Source organism: Pelophylax lessonae (genome assembly GCF_965119305.1).
Source record: "Pelophylax lessonae genome assembly, chromosome: 4".
Classification (NCBI taxonomy): domain Eukaryota; kingdom Metazoa; phylum Chordata; class Amphibia; order Anura; family Ranidae; genus Pelophylax; species Pelophylax lessonae.
The window spans coordinates 494653992-494674508 of record NC_138771.1 but is presented as its reverse complement, the minus strand read 5'-3'; the positions used below and the strand labels follow the sequence as shown (position 1 = coordinate 494674508).

The following is a 20517-nucleotide window of genomic DNA, read 5'->3' as shown; positions in this document are numbered from 1 at the left end:
CACTTTATATTATCTTTTTTTTTTTTTTTTTTTCACACTGCTCAAAAGTAGAACAAAATGGTACACAATCTGCTTCTTTAACCAAGTAATATGCCACCTTCTTCCTCCCTTTTTATAGAAGGTACACACTCAGGGCCACTGATGGGGGGGACCACCAGTCCTCCTGTAGGGGGCTCGGGCTCACAGGGGGACCCAGACATGGAGTGGATCGGTGTGGTGTGGCAAGTACAGGAACGATGCCCTGTATGTCTCTCCCTCCAGCAGCTGAATGCCAAAGGAAGAGACACAAGACATTGTTCCTGTACTTGCCACACCACATCGATCAGCTTCCCTGTCTGGGCCACATATGATCCCCCTGTGTTCTTGGGCGCTCCAGCACTTTCCGGTCCCGCCGAGGGCTGCAGGAAAGCAAGTGATGTGTCTGGACTGAGAGCTAGGGCTGTCATTTCTCACAGGCACCTCTAGAAACTGCTCAGGGGTCCTAGGTGTATGGAGAGGCCTTGAAGTTTCCTCCCAGCAGTGTCCTGAACAGTTTCCCCTTGTTTTGGTCAGCTCTTTTGCATTACAGGTCAGTTCCGTTATCAATTTCTCCCATCTCCAGCAGTCTTCAGTGCTTTTTCCCACTCCGGCATCTTCCTCCCTGCCTCAGCCACTATCCCAACCTGCTCCCTTTCATCCTCGCACTATTCCTCTCTGCCTGTCAAGCTGCTTTCCTGTCAGATAATTATTAACCCTCGCTACCTTCTCCCAGCCAGACGGTTTGCCAAAGTCTAGTCTTTTACAACCTCTTCCTTGGCTGGATTTCTTTTCCTGACACTTTCCCAACATTAGTCCCTCCAGTTCACTTTCCCTCACTTCCCCCCCCCCTCCCACCTCACTCCTCCTTCCCCCTTCTCTTTAGAGGCACTTCACCTTCACATAGGTGTGCACCCCCCCCCCCCCCCCCTCAGTAGTAAGATGCTCCACCTTTGGGTTCTTAACCCCTGAAAAGTGCTAGAAGAGAGCTAGAAACTCTGGAGGGGAAGGTTGAGGGGAAGATGTCATTCCAGTTGTAGATATAGCCCAGTGACAGCCTGCCAGAACAGGTAAGATCTGTGACCGCAGTCCTGCAGAATGTCGGAGCTATATACACCCTAAATACGGGTGCAACATGTAACCTATTCAAAAGGTGACAAAACAGAAAAGGGGGGTACCCACGCACGATCACACTTACAAATTAAATAATCTTTATAGAACAGCTGCAGACACCGGGAATGGCAAATTCCAATGCCAAAAAGTGCAAATGAATAAATAGAAAATGATGATGCGCTATTCAAAAATTGTGCTGAAAACTAATAAAATCACTAATATATCATAAATAATATTACTACATGCGGTGATGGGCCAAATAGGTAAAGTGCATTGTGCTGGAATAATAAAGATGAATGGTGTATAAAAGGTGGACAAAGGTGTATATGAGATGCAATCTTACAAAAGTGTATAAATAGATGCAGAAAAAATTGTGTGTAATGGTATGTAATAAAGGTAAACAGAGGTGTGTGTATAAGATGCAATCTCACAATAAATACAATGAGATAAAAATGAAATATTGTATCTAAATCACTTCAGTGGTATTCTATTTGTATAATGAATGGCGTGTGCTATGTCATTGTTACACTTACACATCGATAACTTGAAAGGATTTAGCTAATGGAATTGGGTCTCAGTAGTTACACTTCTGAGACCACCAAAAATACGTTGCCACTAATATGACTTTGTTTTCCTCCTCAGAATGCGTCTCCAGATGCAGCTCCCACCTTTCCACAAGGAAAGAGCCCACTCACAGGGGGACACAATGCACAGACCACCCACAGTGCCCCTGGACCAGGTGAGTAGCTGCCAGCATTTATTTTACTTATTTATAACTTCGTCTATCAGCCAACATATGTCACAGTAGGGTAAAGCTAACCTATAATTTGGTTAAAAATGAACAAACACTACTGGCAGTCCTCTGAACCGCCTGGATCCTGGGCACACACCAAACGGGCATGATGTTTCCCTGACTTGGAGCCAAGCTCCTTCAACGTCAGCAGTCCTGTGTGAACCTTAATGGCAATTAAACTCTCATATTGGACTGCTGAATGGTGGAGTCTGTGTATCCTCTTGGGTGAGAAGAGAGAAGAACAAACTGACCAGGTATTATAAAGATGTCCAGCAAGTTTCGTATCCTTTGCCTAGATCCACTATCCACACAAGAAGTGGAGCAGCCCTCCATCCTGCGGTCTGTGTGGCTTGTTTTCTAAGTTTTGTGGTTTCTTTACACAAGCTAAAATAACACTGGTAGGTTAACTAGCTTCTGCCCAAAATTGTTGGCCTACTTTTTGTGCCTCCACAGCTCGGTGTTCTCTGTACAGCACTGGAATATGTCAGAGCTATAGAAATGTTTAGTTGTAGTAATAAATGACTATAGAGGGAACATTAATATGTAAGCTCATCTGGTACAGAGAGAGTGATTCTCTGTGGTTTTTTTTTTTCTGCACAGTCCCGCAGAATGTCGGAGCTATATTCACCAATTGGCCATAGCAGTCTGTCCACCCACCATAACCTCATGACAACCCACCTAATATTAAAGCGGGGTTCCACCCAAATTTTTTTTTTTAACCTAAAAATACTCCCAGAACAGTCAGGGCTAGTGCATTTAAAGAGGTTGTAAACCCGTATTTTTTTTTTTTCTTTGGCGACCTGTAAGAGAAACGCATAATGAGCTAGTATGCATCACATACTAGCTCATTATGCAATACTTACCTTAGAATGAGCCCCCGCCGTGCAGTCTGCTTACCTGTATGACGGCGACATGTCAACTTGCAGAGGAGGGTTTACTTCCTCTTTAAACAACGATGGCCTCTGAACTGTCCCCTGTTTAGTGTACCTGTAAGAAGAATTACTTACCTTGTAAAGTTCTTGTCCATCGCTGACATCTGCGGTGTGGGCAGCTGAAGCTACAGTGTCCCTCTTCCTGAATTTAGGAGTCCCAGAATGCCATGCCTCGTCACTTCTGGTTCAGGCGCGTCATCCCACAGCTGGATTTCTTGTCATTGCGCATGCCCAGAATCTGTTCTTGTGCCTGCACCGGAATCGACGAGGGACACCGGTACAGGCGCATTGACTCCTGGGATTGATGACACTCATCTCCCAAGAGTCAATGCAAAGTAGGAAATTATGTCGGCAGCCGCATAAGGAGAAAGTGGCAGGAACGCAAGTTAATTTTCATTCAAAATAAGGTAAGTGAAACAAAAAAAAAATTATCCAATTCGTTTTTGAAATGTTTTAATGTTATTGATGGTGTAAATTATTAACCTTAAAATTAGGGTGGAACTCTGCTTTTAAGTAGCTCCCCTTTTCCTGCTAAAACTCCCTGACCCACCTAGGCATGAACTCCAAAGTAACATTCACATGAATGGCAGGACCAAAGGTTTTTCAGCAGAGCATTGTGCAAAGCATCACACTGCCACTGCCGGCTTGTCTTCTTTCCATACTGCATCCAGGTGCCATCTGTTCCCCAGGTAAGGGACACACACACCCGGCCATCCATATGATGTAAAAGAAAATGCGATTCAAAAAACTAAGCCATCTTTTTTCATTGCTCCTGTGGTCCAGTTCTGATGCTCATGTGCCCATTGTGGGCCCTTTTTGCTGTGGACAAGGGTCAGCATGGACACAGACCAGTCTATGGCTACACAGCCCCATGCACAGCAAACAGTGATGCACTGGTGAGTTCTGGCACCTTTCTATCAGAACTAGCATTAACTTTTTCAAGAATTAAGCTGCAGTAGCTCTTCTATTGGATTAAGAATATATAGGCCAGCCTTTACTCCCCACATGCATTAGTGAGCCTTGGCTGCTTATGACCCTGTTGCTGGTTCACTGTTTTTCCTTCCTTGGACCACTTTTGGTAGGTCCTGACGACTGCAGACCGGGAACATCTCACAAGAGCTACAGTTTTGGAGATGCTCTGACCCAGTCGTCCAGCCATTACAATGTGGCCCTTGTCAAAGTCACCTAAATCCTAATGCCTGCTTATGTTTCTGCTTTTAACACATCAAGATCAGGGACAACATGTTTACTTGCTGTCTCATAAATTCCACCTACTTTCAGATGCCATTGTAATGAAATATTCAGTGTTGTTCACTTTTACGTGCCAGTTCTCATAATTTTATTGCTGATCAGTGTAAATGTATAATAATAATAATAATAATAATTTCTCTATCGCTCATTGACAGACGTAGTCTTCTTGATTCTCAAGAGCTGGGTTATGTTGTCTCCGCAGGAGTAGGACTAGGCAGAAAGACAAAACGTTCTGGCTCCACCTTAGGGGCAGTCCCTGAGGGTATATCCTCCCTCTCTCTGCTACAGGGAATCAGTTTTTTTCTGTCTAGTCAGGAGTAAGGACCTAAGTTCCTTGCTGGGATCTTTTGGTCCTGGCAAGATTTTTTTCTTTAGAAAAAACATTTTTTAGGTAGTTTTTCTCCAGTGTTTTTTTCCTGTGAGATCTTCAAGCAAAAACGCCGGACTGGGCGACACTTGTGGTCACCCCAGCCGGCCTACGAGCGCGCGCAGACCATTGCATTGCGCTTGGTCGGCCGCGACACATTCAAGTAAGTATGCGGGGCCGGGCGACGGGCTGGATGTTGAGATCCAGTGGTCACCCCGGTTTCTGCCTACGAGCGCGTGCAGACCAGAGCTCCGCGCTGGGTCGGCCGCGACGGAGTCCCAGTAGAGGGACTGACCTTGCGAGTTAAAAGTCTCGCTTGGACGCCAGGAACCAGAGAGTCGAGGCATCCGGAGTGGTCCACAACCCCCCACCCCGGTGGAGAGGGTATTGTGAAGAGAGGGTGCCTGTTGGTTTGGTATGGTGAGTAAACGTTCCCTTTTTTCTTTCCTCGTTATGAGGCAGTATGAATTATGGGCCCCTCCATACATGGTCAGTATATATCTGACACTAAAAAGTCCCCCTTGTAAATACAGTATGTGTTTGTGGGAAGTGGACTTGGTTTGAAAGCTAACACTCTACCCAGCAGACTGTAACATTACAGCAGACATAGGAGGTATAATCCTACCTTATTTGTAGTGTATCTCCTGTAGATCCATATATCGCCACTTAGCAGAGATGCAGGTGGATGTGCTGGGAAAACGATTTCGGCGGTCCGCCGCCATTTTGCCGTAGACCAAGTGCATGTATGTCCTCAGGTCACGCCGGCCGCCATGTTTTTGGAGTCTTATGTCTCTTGTATGGGGGCGGCCATGTTTCATGAGCCCAGCTACCTCGTGGAGAGCTGGGAACGCCGGAAGGCGTACACAGGGGGCGGAGCCACGTCCTTCTACCCGGGGAAAAGCAACAGCTCCTTCCAGTCTGTAAAAGACAGACGCTGACTGCAGTTGGTTGGAAACTTCACTGCATCAGTTGGTGAGCCTTGGGGGTCCCTCTCTCTCTCTGTGGGGATCGAGAAGCAGGTACTCTGAGGGGCGCTATTGCGCTAGGGGGAGACGCATAAAAAAAAAAAAAAAAAAGTTTTTTTGTTTTTTCTGGCAAAGGTGTCCTGAATTAACATGGACCCTGCCACTCATGTATCTCCTCCGGATCCCCTCGAGGGGTCTGCAGGATCCTCCAGCACCCCACTGATGGTTGAATCATGGTCAGCTATTATGGAAACTTTTGTGTCCCGAGTGGAAGTGGCTTGTCAGGGACAGGGCGCAAGAAAGCGACCCCCGCCTAACCCCTTATTATCTGAAACCTCGGATTCAGACTCTGAGCCTATTTCTGCAGTTACAGGTACTTCATCTGGGATTGGTGTCTCGGGTACTGTCTCTTCAGACAGTGAGGAGGATGTTTCGGCATCAGCCATAGCCAGAGAGGAAGCGTTGGTAACCGCACTCATTGTATCTGTTCAAGAAACCTTAAGATTACAGGGTATTCCGTCGGAAATAGCTGAAACTGAGATCCCTTTTGGGACTAAAAAACGCATCAAAGTGGCGAAGGTTTTTCCATTGCCCAAATGTTTTGGCAATCCAATCGAAGAAGAATGGCGTCTGCCAAAACGCACTTTTACTATTTCTAAATGAAGATCCAGTGGATCGCAAGATAGAAGCTATGTCTCGCACCATGTTTTCCTTGATTGGATCAGCTTTCAGACCTATAATAGCTATTGGTCTGGTTTCGCAGGCTGTAACTGAATGGACCAAGTGGTTACGCCGGGACTTAGAAGAGGTCCCTCAGGCGGTATCAGATTTGTTGGAACAAATGATACAGGGGTTACAGTTTGTGTGTGATGCGGCGTTAGACGCCACTCCATTATTGGCGCGAGCATCAGTCTCAGCAGTGGTTCTCAGGCGTACACTGTGGCTAAAAGGTTGGTTAGCCGACCAAGGTTCCAAAAAAGCATTGGCTAATATCCCCTTTTTAGGAGAGCGTCTATTTGGAGCCAACTTAGATAAGATCATTAAGGATCTCACGGGTGGAAAGAGCACCTTTTTACCGCAAAATTTTAAAGGTAAAGGAACTCGTCAAAGACGAGGGCCTTCTTTTTCTGCTCACAAGAGGTTTTTTCGTCCCGCGGGTGAAAAAATTAAGTCCTCCAAAGCTCCTTCAGGAGGCGTCAGGGGTCGTTGGTCGGGCAAGCAAAAGCCCGCCCCCTCCAGACCTGAAGATAAATCGTCCAAAGCCTGAAGGTGCGCCCCCACCCATAACTGGGGTGGGGGGACGTCTTCGCCGGTTCCCGGATCCATGGCTTTCCAGAATCCCGGACAAGTGGGTTTGCGAAGTCATAAGGTCAGGGTACAAGATCGAGTTTCGATCTCTCCCACCGGCGCGATTCTTCCCTTCCAATATTCGACTATCCCCGGATCGTTTACAAGATCTGCGGAGAGCAGTCACGGATTTACTACAACAAGGAGTGGTAGTCCACGTTCCTTGGACAGAACGTTTTCAAGGGTTTTATTCAAACCTATTTACAATACCCAGGAAAGAGGGCAAAGTGCGTCCAATTCTGGACTTAAGGGCACTCAATTCTTTTGTCAACATAAGAAGATTCAGAATGGAGTCCATTCGCACAGTAGCAGCCTTCCTGCATCCAGGGGATGTCCTAGCGTCCATAGACATCAAGGACGCATATCTTCACATTCCCATTTTCGCAGGACATCAGCGGTTTCTACGCTTTTCCGTAGAAGACAACCACTATCAGTTTGTGGCGTTACCTTTCGGTCTCGCCACGGCTCCTCGGGTCTTCACGAAGGTGTTGGCCCCAATGTTGGCACTACTGCGCCAAAGAGGCATATCGATTCTTGGTTACCTAGACGATCTTCTGCTTCATGCAGAGTCTCCTCAGACCTTGCTACAAAACATAGAAATTACTATGATTTCTTTACAGGAATTCGGGTGGCTGGTGAACCAGCAAAAGTCATTTCTGGTTCCCACCCAGAGGCTCGAATATCTGGGTCTAATTCTAGACACAGTCAGGACAAGAGTTTTCCTTCCGGTAGGGAAACTCCGAAAGATTCAATCAGCAGTCCAGTTGTTACTATCCAACAGCTGGTCTTCCCTTCGGACTTGCATGAGGGTTCTGGGGTTGATGGTGGCTTCCTTCGAAGCAGTCCCATTTGCCCAGTCCCATACCCGAATTCTACAGCAAGAGATTCTTCTCAGATGGAATCGGAATCCGGAATCCCTGGACAATCAGATCCGATTGAGCAAACAGACCAGAGAGTCTCTGGTCTGGTGGCTTCGGTCTCCGATGCTCAGCCAGGGAAAGTCATTTCTGCCAATATATTGGACGATAGTGACCACGGATGCCAGCCTATCCGGATGGGGAGGAATTCTCGGTCAGTTATCTGTCCAGGGACTTTGGTCCCCGGAAGAATCCAGGTTGCCGATAAATGTATTGGAACTGAGAGCGATCAGACTTTGTCTGATTCACTGGACCGAGCAGCTCCAGGGCAGCCCGGTTCGGATCCAGTCGGACAATGCCACGGCCGTGGCTTATGTCAATCACCAGGGGGGCACCAAGAGTGTCCGAGCGGCCAAAGAAGTGGCTTGCATTCTTCGCTGGGCGGAACGACTTGTTCCAGCGATCTCTGCGGTGTTCATTCCGGGGGTGGAGAATTGGCAGGCAGATTATCTCAGCCGTCACTCTGGATCAGGGGGAATGGTCCCTCCATCCAGACGTTTTCCACCAGTTGTGCCTACGGTGGGGCACCCCGGATGTGGATCTGTTGGCATCACGATTCAACAGGAAAGTTCAGAGATTCGTGGCTCGCTCCCGCGATCCTCTAGCAGAGACCGCAGACGCACTGATCGCCCCGTGGGGGCAATACCAGCTAATGTATGCCTTCCCTCCTCTCGCGTTACTGCCAAGACTTCTTCGCAGGATAGAGGAGGAAGGAATTCCAGTAATTCTGGTAGCTCCGGACTGGCCTCGTCGAGCTTGGTACGCCGACGTGGTCAGACTGGTGGCGGACGTCCCGTGGAGACTTCCTCTCAGGGAGGACCTACTGTCTCAGGGACCGATCTTCCATCCTGCTTTACGATCGCTGGCTTTAACGGCCTGGCTATTGAGACCCAGGTGCTGAAGGACAAAGGTTTGTCAGCTTCAGTTATTCCTACTCTAGTTGAAGCAAGGAAAGCGACTTCCAGAAAGATTTATCATCGTACATGGAAGTCCTACATTGCATGGTGTGAACCTCTGGGGTTCCGTCCACGGTCTTATTCGATTAGTCGAATATTAGCTTTTCTGCAACAAGGGGTTGAGCAGAAACTGGCCTTGAGTACTATCAAGGGTCAGGTCTCAGCATTAGCTATCTTCTTTCAGAAGCCTTTAGCTACTCATTCCTTGGTGCGGAATTTCATCCAGGGGGTGCGACATCTGGCTCCGCCAGTGCGCGCGCCGTTACCACCCTGGGATCTTAATTTAGTGTTGTCGGTTCTTCAGAAACCTCCCTTTGAAGATATTAGGGAGATTCCTCTACCTAAGTTGTCCCAGAAGGTGGCCTTCTTGGTGGCTATTACTTCTGCACGCAGGGTGTCAGAACTGGCCGCATTATCTTGTCGTTCACCATATCTGGTGGTTCATAGAGATAAGGTGGTTCTTCGTCCGAATCCATCCTTCCTACCAAAAGTGGTTTCAGAATTTCATCTGAATGAAGAAATTGTATTACCTTCCCTGTGTCCTAAGCCCAGTCATCCTCGGGAGTTTGCTTTACACTCCTTGGATGTGGTCCGGGCGATCAGGGTATACTTGAAAACGACAGACTCGTTTCGCAAGACGGATTCACTTTTTGTGATCCCGGATGGACCCAAAAAGGGGTTGCCTGCATCTGCCGCGACCATTTCCAAATGGATCAGACAGACGGTGGTACAGGCTTATTCTATTAAGGGTCGGGAGCCCCCGTTCCCTGTTAAGGCGCACTCCACTCGGGCGCTTAGTGCGTCATGGGCCTTTCGCCATCAGGCGTCAGTGGTCCAGGTGTGCAAGGCGGCTACCTGGTCGTCGGTGCATACCTTTACAAAACATTATAAAGTTGATGTAATGGCATCATCTGATGCCGTGTTTGGCCGCAAGGTTTTGCAGGCCGCCATTTGAGGAGACCAGTGGTCTGCCTCGAGGGTTTTTTCCGTTGGAAATTTTTCTTTTTAGTCTCATTCTTTGTTTATAATGAGCCTTTAAAACGTCTAGTTTGGCACCGGTTGGGCCTTCTAGATTGGATTTGATTTTTGTCAATCCCACCCCTCATTTGTGGCACTGCTTCTGGATGTCCCAGCTCTTGAGAGTCAAGAAGACTACGTCTGTCAATGAGCGATAGAGAAAAATGGATTTTTGTAAGATCTTACCGTAAAATCCTTTTCTCTTAAGCTCATTGACAGACGTAGTACCCGCCCCTCTATCATTGAGTTGGGTTGGGTTAAATTCTCTGTTACTGCTTTAGAACAGAACTGATTCCCTGTAGCAGAGAGAGGGAGGATATACCCTCAGGGACTGCCCCTAAGGTGGAGCCAGAACGTTTTGTCTTTCTGCCTAGTCCTACTCCTGAGGAGACAACATAACCCAGCTCTTGAGAATCAAGAAGGCTACGTCTGTCAATGAGCTTAAGAGAAAAGGATTTTACGGTAAGATCTTACAAAAATCCATTTATTAGTGCCTGACTGTGGCCAAACATTAGAGTGTACGCTACTCTGGTGCAGAGACTGATGTGAATGGCTATTTGTTCAGTTCTACAAAATATGTCAGTATTAGGAGTGTAGTAATAAAATAATTGATGGTAACTATGTCTTTAATGAATTTCATACTAAACTGTTTCTGTGCTTCCTGAGGAAATTAGGATTATCTGTTTCACAAAAAAACATATTTTCTTCTTCCTACAGACCTAGAGGAATGGACTTGACAGATTGTCTTTTTGAAGTGTAGAAGGGAAGAAAGCCCACTAGACCAAGTTTCCATTGCCCATTCCGGGCCTGTGTGCCTTCTGGGATCTCCTACCAATGTGGCTTAATCTTGTGGAACTACTGCAGCCCCCCTACGAAGTGTCCTATTAAATAGAAGCCCCAGTATGTGGTTGGATAACACTGAATTGCTCCGTGGGGGCCGGCTCATAGACAGCTTTTCTCAGGAAGTGAGGAGCATGGTTTCACTGCCTCCTCTGTTTACACGCTACGTCTTGCTGCCTTCATCCACACGTTTTCCCTGATGTTTGTGCTGGAGTTTTTTTTTTTTTCCCCCTTTCATGTTTCTTTCTGGGATCTTCTTTTGTTTTGCAACTAATGTATTATAGAGATTTATGGATCTCTTCTTTCCCGGCACCATTGTGGTTGAGTAACCTAGACTTTGCCCAGTGACGAGATGGATTCAGTCAATTTAGGACAAGGAAAATAAAATACAAGTTGCCTTTTTGTTTATTGTGGGTATGAGTAACTGGAACAATAAATTTGTGGTATGCTTAATTGATAGGTATGAAACGTTTTTGGTAAGTTTTTTTTTTTCTATTGAGTCCGGAAACAAAAAGCTCCTATTTTGTCAACGTTTTAGCTGTGAGCGATTTGCAAACAGTGATTTATTATTTAAAATATCAAACGAAGCCGCATACATGGTATTGTGTTATAGTTTTGCGACCCACTGAAACCGTCAAAAAAAAAAAGTCAGTTATGAATGTATAAACTGTTGATTTTTAGAATTCCAAACTGTATTGCAGTTTTGCACAGATATTTGAGCGATCAAAAGCCGTTGGCAATTGTTTTAAATCCATTAGATAGTCTCTGGTCTGCGACTTGCTTGGTTTATCATTGATATGATGTCCTAAAAATACGCGCGTGGCAACCATAGTAGAGGCAGTCACAAATTTGTAACAATTTATAGTGCAGAGGAAAACCAAAAACTAAAATGTCATCTATTGCAGCTGACCAGTCCTGTGATCTGGTGGCTACATTTGTTTTTCTTATTTCTTTTTTCAGGCTGTTACTTTTTTATTTTCGCTTGTTGATCCAGCGAATAACACTCTTCCTGTCTTAGGGTGGCTACGCTTACATCTCCGTTGTTTACTATGAGGGTAGCCATGATTGTTGCACAGGCTGGAAGGAAATTTACCCAAGAAGGAGAACAAAGTTTATTGCCCATTGAAGGACGCTGTTTGATGATATAGTGGCTGTAAAGCCTCAATGACTTGAAAGAGTCATTGCAACCCTAAGAAATCAATATCCTTCCTGATATGTTCCAAAAGTAAAATATCGCTGGTTTTGTACCTTTTTTTTTTTTTTTTTTTTTTTTTTTATTTATTGCAATTTTGCTCCCTTTCTCATGACTGTAGTCCCCCTGCACTGGCAACCAGAGCTGCTTGGCGTGCATATTATCTTCTAGCTCCGTAATTCATGAGAAGGCATGTGAGTGGAAGGGTAGATTAAAGGTGGGACTGAGTGAGGCGACTGGCTGGCTGGGAGTGCTATGACAGACAACTGCACACAAGCATGTGATATACCTACATATATACATACCTCACATGGAAGGGAAAAGAAAGGCGGACTGAGTGCAGCAGAGCAGAGTTGGCTAGCTGGGAGATCTGGGACCAACAACGGAAAAGGGAAGGGAAAAGTCAGTGAGCAGTCACATTTGCCTGCTTAAAGGAATCGTTGTTGGTCCAAGAGAGGCGGGATCCTAAATGGATTGGAATGGATTAGATCCTTGTTTCTAATCAACCATTTATAAAAGTAAAAAGTGGATCAGACAGTAGTGGATGACTGTAATTCTAGAAATCTGTGGGAGAATAATATTCTTCACTGGAATTCCACTGAAGTAACCTGGTGTTGCGTTTCTCCTGTAGGTGGCATTATAACCCTAAGTTATCAAGCTGTATCCCTCAATAAACTCCAAAAAGATTTTTAAGATAAGTAGATATATTTATATTTCTGCAGCCACCAAATCTAATAACTTTTGAGCTTCAATATATTACATTTTTGTTTTTGGTTTAGAAACACTTTAAAAATGCACATCTGAAAGTTCCCTATAAGCGAAAGTATTTTACCTACTTCTCTGGTGGCCTGTGGTGCCTCTTGGTCCCCCTCTGTTCTATTGCTGCAGTCTTTTAAGTATTTGACATTTCCAGAAGTGTCAGATGCCTGTGTCCCCGCTACTCGCTGGTTCCTTTCTCCTACCTTGCATCACTGCAGGATTTGGCAGTGACATAAGGCCGGCAGATGAAACCATGGCTTGGCATTTGTATGTATTTGCAAACCTATGCAACACATCCTCTGTTTTTTTTTTCCTGATTAGGTACACAGTTTAGTTAGATTTTCTTTTGCTGGGGAACTGTTAGTCATCCAATGCTTCCGTAGGTGTTAAATGCTGAAGAAACTGCTGCCGGAGAGGTCTGTGTATAATACTACTTTTCCTGTTAACCACTTTTGGCCACAGTTTTTTTTTTTTTTTTTTTTAAACTTTACCGAGTCACTTATCCAGAAACCGGTGACCGCAGATAAATTCCTGTGTTGGCAGTAGCGACAATGTCCCACTGTACCTACATTTTACATAGACTGAGCAAGGTGATAGAATTTACTTTGCGTTCTCCCACGAACATGTACTGACTCCATATTTTCTTTCAGTAGAGCTTTTCTTTTGGTTTGCTCAGTTCAGTCTAAATTATTCCATATTCCATTTTTTTTCCCTAAAACTTTTAAATTGATTTGTTATACCACACAAGGTCAGCAACACTGAAACATTCCATGTCTGTACAAAAGCTAAATGACATTATGTTAATGATAGCTTTTGGCCTATATGCACAGGTGACTTCCTGGTCACTATATTGTCTTATGACCAGAAAGTCACCTGTGTACGTAGGCAAATGTTTCCTTCCAGGGCCAGAACTCCTTATCTGATGAAGTTATGGGGAGTGTGATTATTCCATGTACACCTAATTTGGTTTCAGCAGAACTATGAATCAATGTTCTAATGTCACTTAGTAGCATCTGGTCTGCTGTTGGCTTAAAAGGAACCTTGTCAGGTTACAGACATCCTGCTGAAAGTTCCCTGCTAGAAAGAAGGTATTCTACTAACCTCTCCAGCCACCTACATCCCTTCTATTCCATCAATGCGCCCTTCCTAAGACTTTTTGGCATTCAACAGTTCTGGAAATGTCGGATGCCTTTGTCCCTGCAGCGCGCTGTGGCTCTTTCCTCCAAGCCCCTACATCACTATAGGATTTAGTGATGTTGGAGTGGTCAGAGGATGGATCCACAGCTGCAGAGGGGGACATGAGCCACCAGAGATGCCAGTATAAAAGCTCTCCCCTAAAGCAGGATGTTTTTGTCACCAACAGTCTCTTTAATGCTTCTAGGCCTACATTTGAAAAATTACATTCACTCTACAAATAGAATAAATGTGTTTAACATCAGTACCCAAATGTGTATCTTATACATAAGGATACCCCCTTACTACATCTCTGATCGTGTGATACCATTGTGGCACCGAACCCACAATGTCCGAAATCCGTCACTGGAAGTCAAATGTTCCCTCATACCATATCTGCCTTCAAAGCCTGCCAGACTTCACCAGGCCTCCCAGAAAATGTGAATTATATTTATTTGCTTTGGTGTTTTTTTTTCGTTTTTTTAAAACCTTTTGTATATATTGATTATTGTTTCTCTCATCAGTTTTGTCCACACAACCTCCAGTTACCTCAGCAATTCCGTGTGTGATACATTGTATTTGTTTTTTTTGTTATGAAGTTTTGATCGAAAATTTTGTTTTATACCATGAAGAAAAGAATGCAAGTCAGATTAGATTTTTTTTCACTGTGAAGAGATGTCCTCTGTATAAAATAAATTCTTAGAATAAATGCATTAGTTGACTTTGCTGGAATTGTCTACTTTGTACTTATTTGTTCTCTGAGTATATTGTATTGAGAAGTGTCAACAGTTTTGTCATAGTTTATTATATTTAAGTGGTTTAAAGATCATTTGTTAAAACTTACTGAATCATAAAAAATGCATTTTGACCATTCATTCAGTGACCTCGCTGAGCATGGGGCCTATTCATTCACTAGAGATTGGGGACCTCACTGATGAGCATGCAGCCTATCAATTCAGTAAAGGTCGGTGACATCACTGAACATGCAGCCTATCCATTCACTAGAGGTTGGTGACGTCACTGAGTATGCAGCCTATCCATTTACTGGAGGTTGGTGTCATCACTGAGCATGCAGCCTATCCATTTACTGGAGGTTGGTGTCATCACTGAGCATGCAGCCTATCCACGCACTAAGGCTGCATTCACATGTCAGCTTATAATCGCGGGCAGAACCGCCGCGGTTCCGCCCGCGATTCGGAGATTTATTGCAAATCGCGGGACGCCTAGCGTTGCCCGTTGATTTGCAATAGCCCCCCAAACGCCGAGCGATGTTGCCGCGATTTACGCCCGCCGAATCGCGGCAACATCGCGCAAACAAAATCGCGGGACGCAATACGCTCCAAAAAAGTACAAGAGCTTCTTTGGAGCGTATTGCGTCCCGCGATTTTGTTTGCGCGGTGTTGCCACGATTCGGCGGGCGTAAATCGCGGCAACATCGCTCGGCGTTTGGGGGGCTATTGCAAATCAACGGGCAACGCTAGGCGTTCCGCGATTTGCAATAAATCTCCGAATCGCGGGCGGAACCGCGGCGGTTCTGCCCGCGATTATAAGCTGACATGTGAATGCAGCCTAAAGGTCAGTGATGTCACGGAGCATGCAGCTTATTCACTAGAGGTCGATGACGTCACTAAGCATGCAGCCTTTTCACTAAAAAACCGTGACCTCATTGAGAATGAAACCTATCCATTCACTAGAGACCGGTGACATCACTGGGAATGCATCACATCCATTCTCTAGAGACTGTGAAATCACTGATAATGCAGCCTATCCATTCACTAGAGACCAGTGACATCACTAAAAATGCACTGCGAATCAATTCATCATAGTTGCCATTTTTTGGAAAGAATTTCCAGGGGCACCTTTTTTACGTTTTAGTTTTTTTGGCTGTGTATTTGGGTGTCTAGCAAGCCATTAGAGGGGGAAAATGACTATTAAAGGATAAGTTCACCTTTTGTAACATGTTACACCCATAATCATGGTGTAACATGTTACAATTCCACCGTTGCAACTTTGGAGTTGCACAAGTGTGAATGGAGCCTCTTCTTTTTTTGTTTTTTGAGGGGAACGTATACTTTAATTAGGGGTAGGTCATGTGTTTAAAATGAGCATGGTTCTACTATTTAAAGTGTAGGAAGGTTTATTAAAATGGAGACAGAAATACAGCTAACATGGTATTGTTCATTGTTTAAATGACTTATGTGTTTATCTAGCTACAACCTTTAGTCTGTACTGTCCCTTCTCACATGAGGCATCTAGCTGCTGTACCTCCAAACCTAGGATTTTGGTATGCCAGGGAGGTACAGGTAAAATGCCCATCCCTCCTGCCTGTCAGTCTATGGCAGACTGAACTTCATTGTAGCTAGACAGGGCCGGGCTATGTACTGAGTTGTACTAGTGTTTTAGGGGTGAATACCCAGGGTGCTGGAGATGTACTAATGTTAGGGCCTTATGTGCTCAGGATGAATGCCTGCACCACAGACTGCTTGTGTTTCAGACATTTATTCCTGGGTGTGTATGGCTTTTAAGCATTAGCACCACTCTGTACACTTTCCAGCTACAGCAGCTCTCAGCCTTTCATAGACGTATACAATCTGCCAGTAGCGGGGCCGAATGGGGCAACTGTGCCTTCCACCTGCACAAATATGCTGCATCCTTGGGCACAAAGACTAAACGGCCAAAGCACAAGAGGCTGTGTACTGTGGAGAATTCTGAAAACTGTAGAGCAAAGCTGGAAATCTTTCCTAAAGCGGTAGACCCCATCCTTGTACCCACAACATACTCCTCAATTCGGGTTTCATAATGGCGATTCCCACATGCAACCTAAAGAACCATTTTGAAAAAGTAAAACTGAATATGGGCTGACAGCTAAAACCCTGTCTTGACCTTAAGGAAGACCTTTAATAAAATAGTCAAACTGCAACCAGCAACTGCTGAGACAATAAACACTTTGGTCAGGAGCATGTAATGTACAGCACAATATATAGAGTACAGCAGTCAGCACTAATATAATGCACAGCACAATGTATACTGAAAAGCTGTTAAGGCTCATTGCTCAGTTGGAGTCAGGGGAAGGGGAGGGATGCCTGCTATATGTGGTCAGGGGGCGAAAAAATGGCAAGTATGTATGGTTGGAGAATGCCTGCTATGTGCTTGATGAAAAATAAATTGCCCACTATCAGTGTCCAGTGGGAGGAAAAATTGCCTGCTATCAGTGGTCAGAAAAAAGGCCCATCTATAGATAGTGAACAGGGAGGAGGGGGGGGGGGGTCAATGGAGTGAAGTGTGGTGGACAGAGGGGCAATAGAGTAGATGGGAGGCAACGGGGTGGGAAGTGGGATGGACAGTGGGGTCCTTTAGCTGCTGGCTGTCTGGAGAAGTGCCTACCTCTTTTGAGCACTAAAGCCACCAAATTTGAGTTCTGAAGTGTGGTTGGGAGAGGAGAACAAGCAGTTGAAAATTGAACAGTGTGGGCGTTGTAATGTCAGGACTGGGGCAGAGATGATAGCCAGGTGGTAGAGATGCCTATACCTCAAACTGTCCTCCTGGGACACCAGAGATAAAAGTGGAAGTGTCCAGCGAATATTTTATTCAACGTTTAATGTTTCAGTGGTTAATTGAGGTGTGCACTGTCCTGGATTGTGCAGCACTGTCCTTCGTGGATGATTCCTGTTAGGACTTTAGTGATGCAATCTTTTGGGGGTAATGCAGCTGTGAAGAAACTACTATTTCTCTTGCGTCCTCTGACAGTCGCAGCCCGTTCAGATCTCCTTCACCATTGGGTAATGGCGCCCTCTGCAGGAGTAGGCTGGGTAGTGAAAGACTTATCAAAAAGCTTTACACAAAGACACACCTTTAGGGGGCTGTCCCTCTAGACATTATCCTTAGCCACACAGTTCTGCTATTCAGTTTCTTGCTGCCTAGCTTAGGAGTAGGACTAGGTTTCCCAGCTGGGACTCCTGTCTCAGTTTTTATTTTTCCAGCGTCCCTTGGCGGCTACCTCCCTGCTTCGCACCTTTATTCAAGGGGTGCGTCATTTGGCTCCCCTGTGGAGGGCTCCTTTGCCTCCGTGGGACCTGAATTTGGTCTTGTCCATTTTGCAACAGCCTCCCTTTGAGAACATCAGAGAAATCTCTCTGCCTGTGTTGTACCAGAAAGTAGCTTTTCTGGTGGCTATCACCTCTGCACAGAATCCCTTTATATGAGGCACTCTTATCAGCATGCCCCCTTATATCAGGTTCCCCCATTAGAGTACTCCATTATTCAGGAACCTCAATCAAGGAACTCTCATAGATCAGTTTCTCCCATCAATGTTCCCCACATATTAAACGCCCCCATCAGAATATCCCCTTACATCAGTTACTTCAAGGTACCCCTTTAAACCAGGTGTCATAAGTGTCACTGAACATCGGCTTCCTCCATCTGAGTTCCACCTTGCATCAGGTGTCCCCATCAGAGTGCCACCTTACATCAGGTGTCCCCCCATCAACATTGCCCCTTACATCAGGTGTCCCCATCAGAGTGCCCCCTTACATCAGGGGTCCCCACCAGATTGCCCCTTACATCAGATGTCCCCATCAGAGTACTCACATAAATCCAGTAAACCAATCAGAATACCCTCATATCAATTGTACAAAGTATCCCCATAGATCAACTGCCCTCATCAGGGCACCCTCAAAGATCAGAGTACCCCCATATATTAGTTGCGCCTATCAGAGTATCCCCATAGATTAGTTGCCCGATTAGATTACCCCCTTAGATCAGTTGCGCCCCATCAGAGTAACCCCATAGATCAACTGCCCCTATCAGAATACCCCCATAGATCAGTTCCCCCATCAGAATACCCTCATAGATCACTTGCCCCAACAGAGTACTCCCACAGATCAGTTGTCCCCATTGGAGTACCCCCATAGGTCAGTTGCCCCATCAGATTGCACGTATAGTTCAGTTGTCCCCATCAGAGTACCCCCATAGATGGGTTGCACCTATCGGAGTACCCCCTATAGATCAGTTGCCCCAATCAGAATATCTCCCTAGATCACTTGCCCTATCAGAGTACCCCCATAAATCAGTTGCCCCCGTCAAGAGTACCCCCATAGATCGTTTCCCCATCCGAGTACCCCCATAGGTCAGTTGTCCCCATCAGAGTATCCCCAAAGATCAAATGCCCCCATAAAAGTACCCCGAGAGAACAATTGCCTCATTAGAGTACCCCCATAAATGGGATGCCCCTATCAGAGTTCACTCTATTGATCAGTACCCCCTTAGATTAGTTGCCTCCTCAGAGTGCCCTCATAGATCAGTTGCTCCACCAGATAAGCCCTCTTACATCAGTAGCCCCTATCAGAGTGCTCCAATAGATCAGTTGCCCCCATCAGAGTGCCCCCATGAATCAGTTGCCCCATTAGAGTACCCCCATAAATCAGTTACATCTGTCAGAAGACCCCCATAGATCATTTGACCCATCAGAATACTTCATAGATCAGTTGCTCCCATCAAAGTCCCCCCATAGATCAGTTGGCCCCGTTAGAGTATCTCTATAGATCAGTTCCCCCCATAGATCAGTTGTCCCCATTAGAGTGCAGTATAGATCAGTTGTCTCTTTCAGAGTATCCTAGCATTTTCAGCAGGTGGTCGCCAACAACAGGCTGCATTTCGTACCGGGTTTTTTTTTCATGAAAGAAACATGAATGTTCAAGAAAGTACAGTAAATCAGGTGACTTTCTCAATTTTGACAAGAATGTTGCTCTTTATTCTTCAGGAAATCTTTAAACTGTGAGAAAATCCAGCAAATATTTCACAGTATGGGTCCATTGACAGGTAATTGACCAGGATCCATAGGGTGTGCAGAAGAGGTAGTGCCACTTGAGATGTATGCCCTTAGGAAGGAGCTCTGCTTAGAATAAGCAGTCCATTAGGGTGCTGGGGGCTTAGCACATACAACCTCTGAAGGTGGTGCTGCTGGGATGAGTTTCCTCTAGAGGCAGTGCTATTCAGGATATGTGCCCCTCAGTGGTGGTGCCTCTGGGGATTAGCTCTCCTTAGGGGTAGAGCCATTCCTAGTGTGTACCCCTATAGGTGGAGCAATTTAGGATGTGCGTTCCTCAGAGGTGGTGCCTTTGAGAATGTTATCCCCTTAGGGGCAATGCTGCTCAGGGTGTGCCTCCCTGGAGGAGGAACAGTTCAGGATGTGCACCCCTCGGAGGTGATGCCTCTGGTTATGTTCTCCCCTAAGTGTGAAGTGCCATTCAGGATATATCCCCCTAAGAGGTTTTGCCTCTGGGGATTGGCTCCCTTTAGGGGCAGTAGCATTCAGGATGTGCACCCACTCTAACTGGAGCAGTTCAGGATGTGCACCCCTCGGAAGTGGTGCCTCTGAGGATGAGTTCCCCTTAGGGGCAGTGTTGTTTAGGATGTGCACCCTCTGGAGGTGGAACAGCAGTTTAGGATGTCCGTCCCTCGGAGGTGGTGCCTCCTTTTTTTCCAGATTTCTCCCCGGAAGTTCAAAAACACTAAATACCAGGAAGTAAAGAAAAGGTTGCAAAGACTACAAATGCAATAATAAATGATGTATCCTGCCAAGCTTAGAGTGGTGGCAAATTTGGCAGTTCATGTTTTTGACACTCCAGGGGCCACCACTCAATGGTTAGATAGGCACTACAGTTAATAGATTGAAATATTATAATGTAAAACTCCAAATTGGAATATATGTGCATAATGAGGACGGGGGGTGGGTAAACTTTTTTTTTTCCTTGCTTTTTCTTTTCTCCTCTCTTTCTTCCTCTTCCTTTTGCAGCTCATTTACAGTATCTCACAAAAGTAAGTACATCCCTCACATTTTTGTAAATATTTTATTTTATCTTTTTATGTGACTACATTGTAG

General features: G+C 45.5%; 1 protein-coding gene across 1 annotated transcript in view; it reads left to right on the top strand.

Moving 5' to 3' along the window:
* The window catches only part of CECR2 (CECR2 histone acetyl-lysine reader), a gene marked incomplete at its 5' end in the record, with an annotated part of 123505 nt that extends 112559 nt beyond the window's left edge, over window positions 1-10946 (top strand). Inside the window, 2 exons of the mRNA XM_082252707.1 lie at window positions 1771-1867; window positions 10391-10946. Of these exons, the coding sequence (XP_082108833.1) occupies window positions 1771-1867; window positions 10391-10396 (103 nt within the window). The 3' untranslated portion in view covers window positions 10397-10946. The remainder of the gene's footprint in view (window positions 1-1770; window positions 1868-10390) is intronic.
* Between the last annotated feature and the right edge of the window lie 9571 nt (window positions 10947-20517).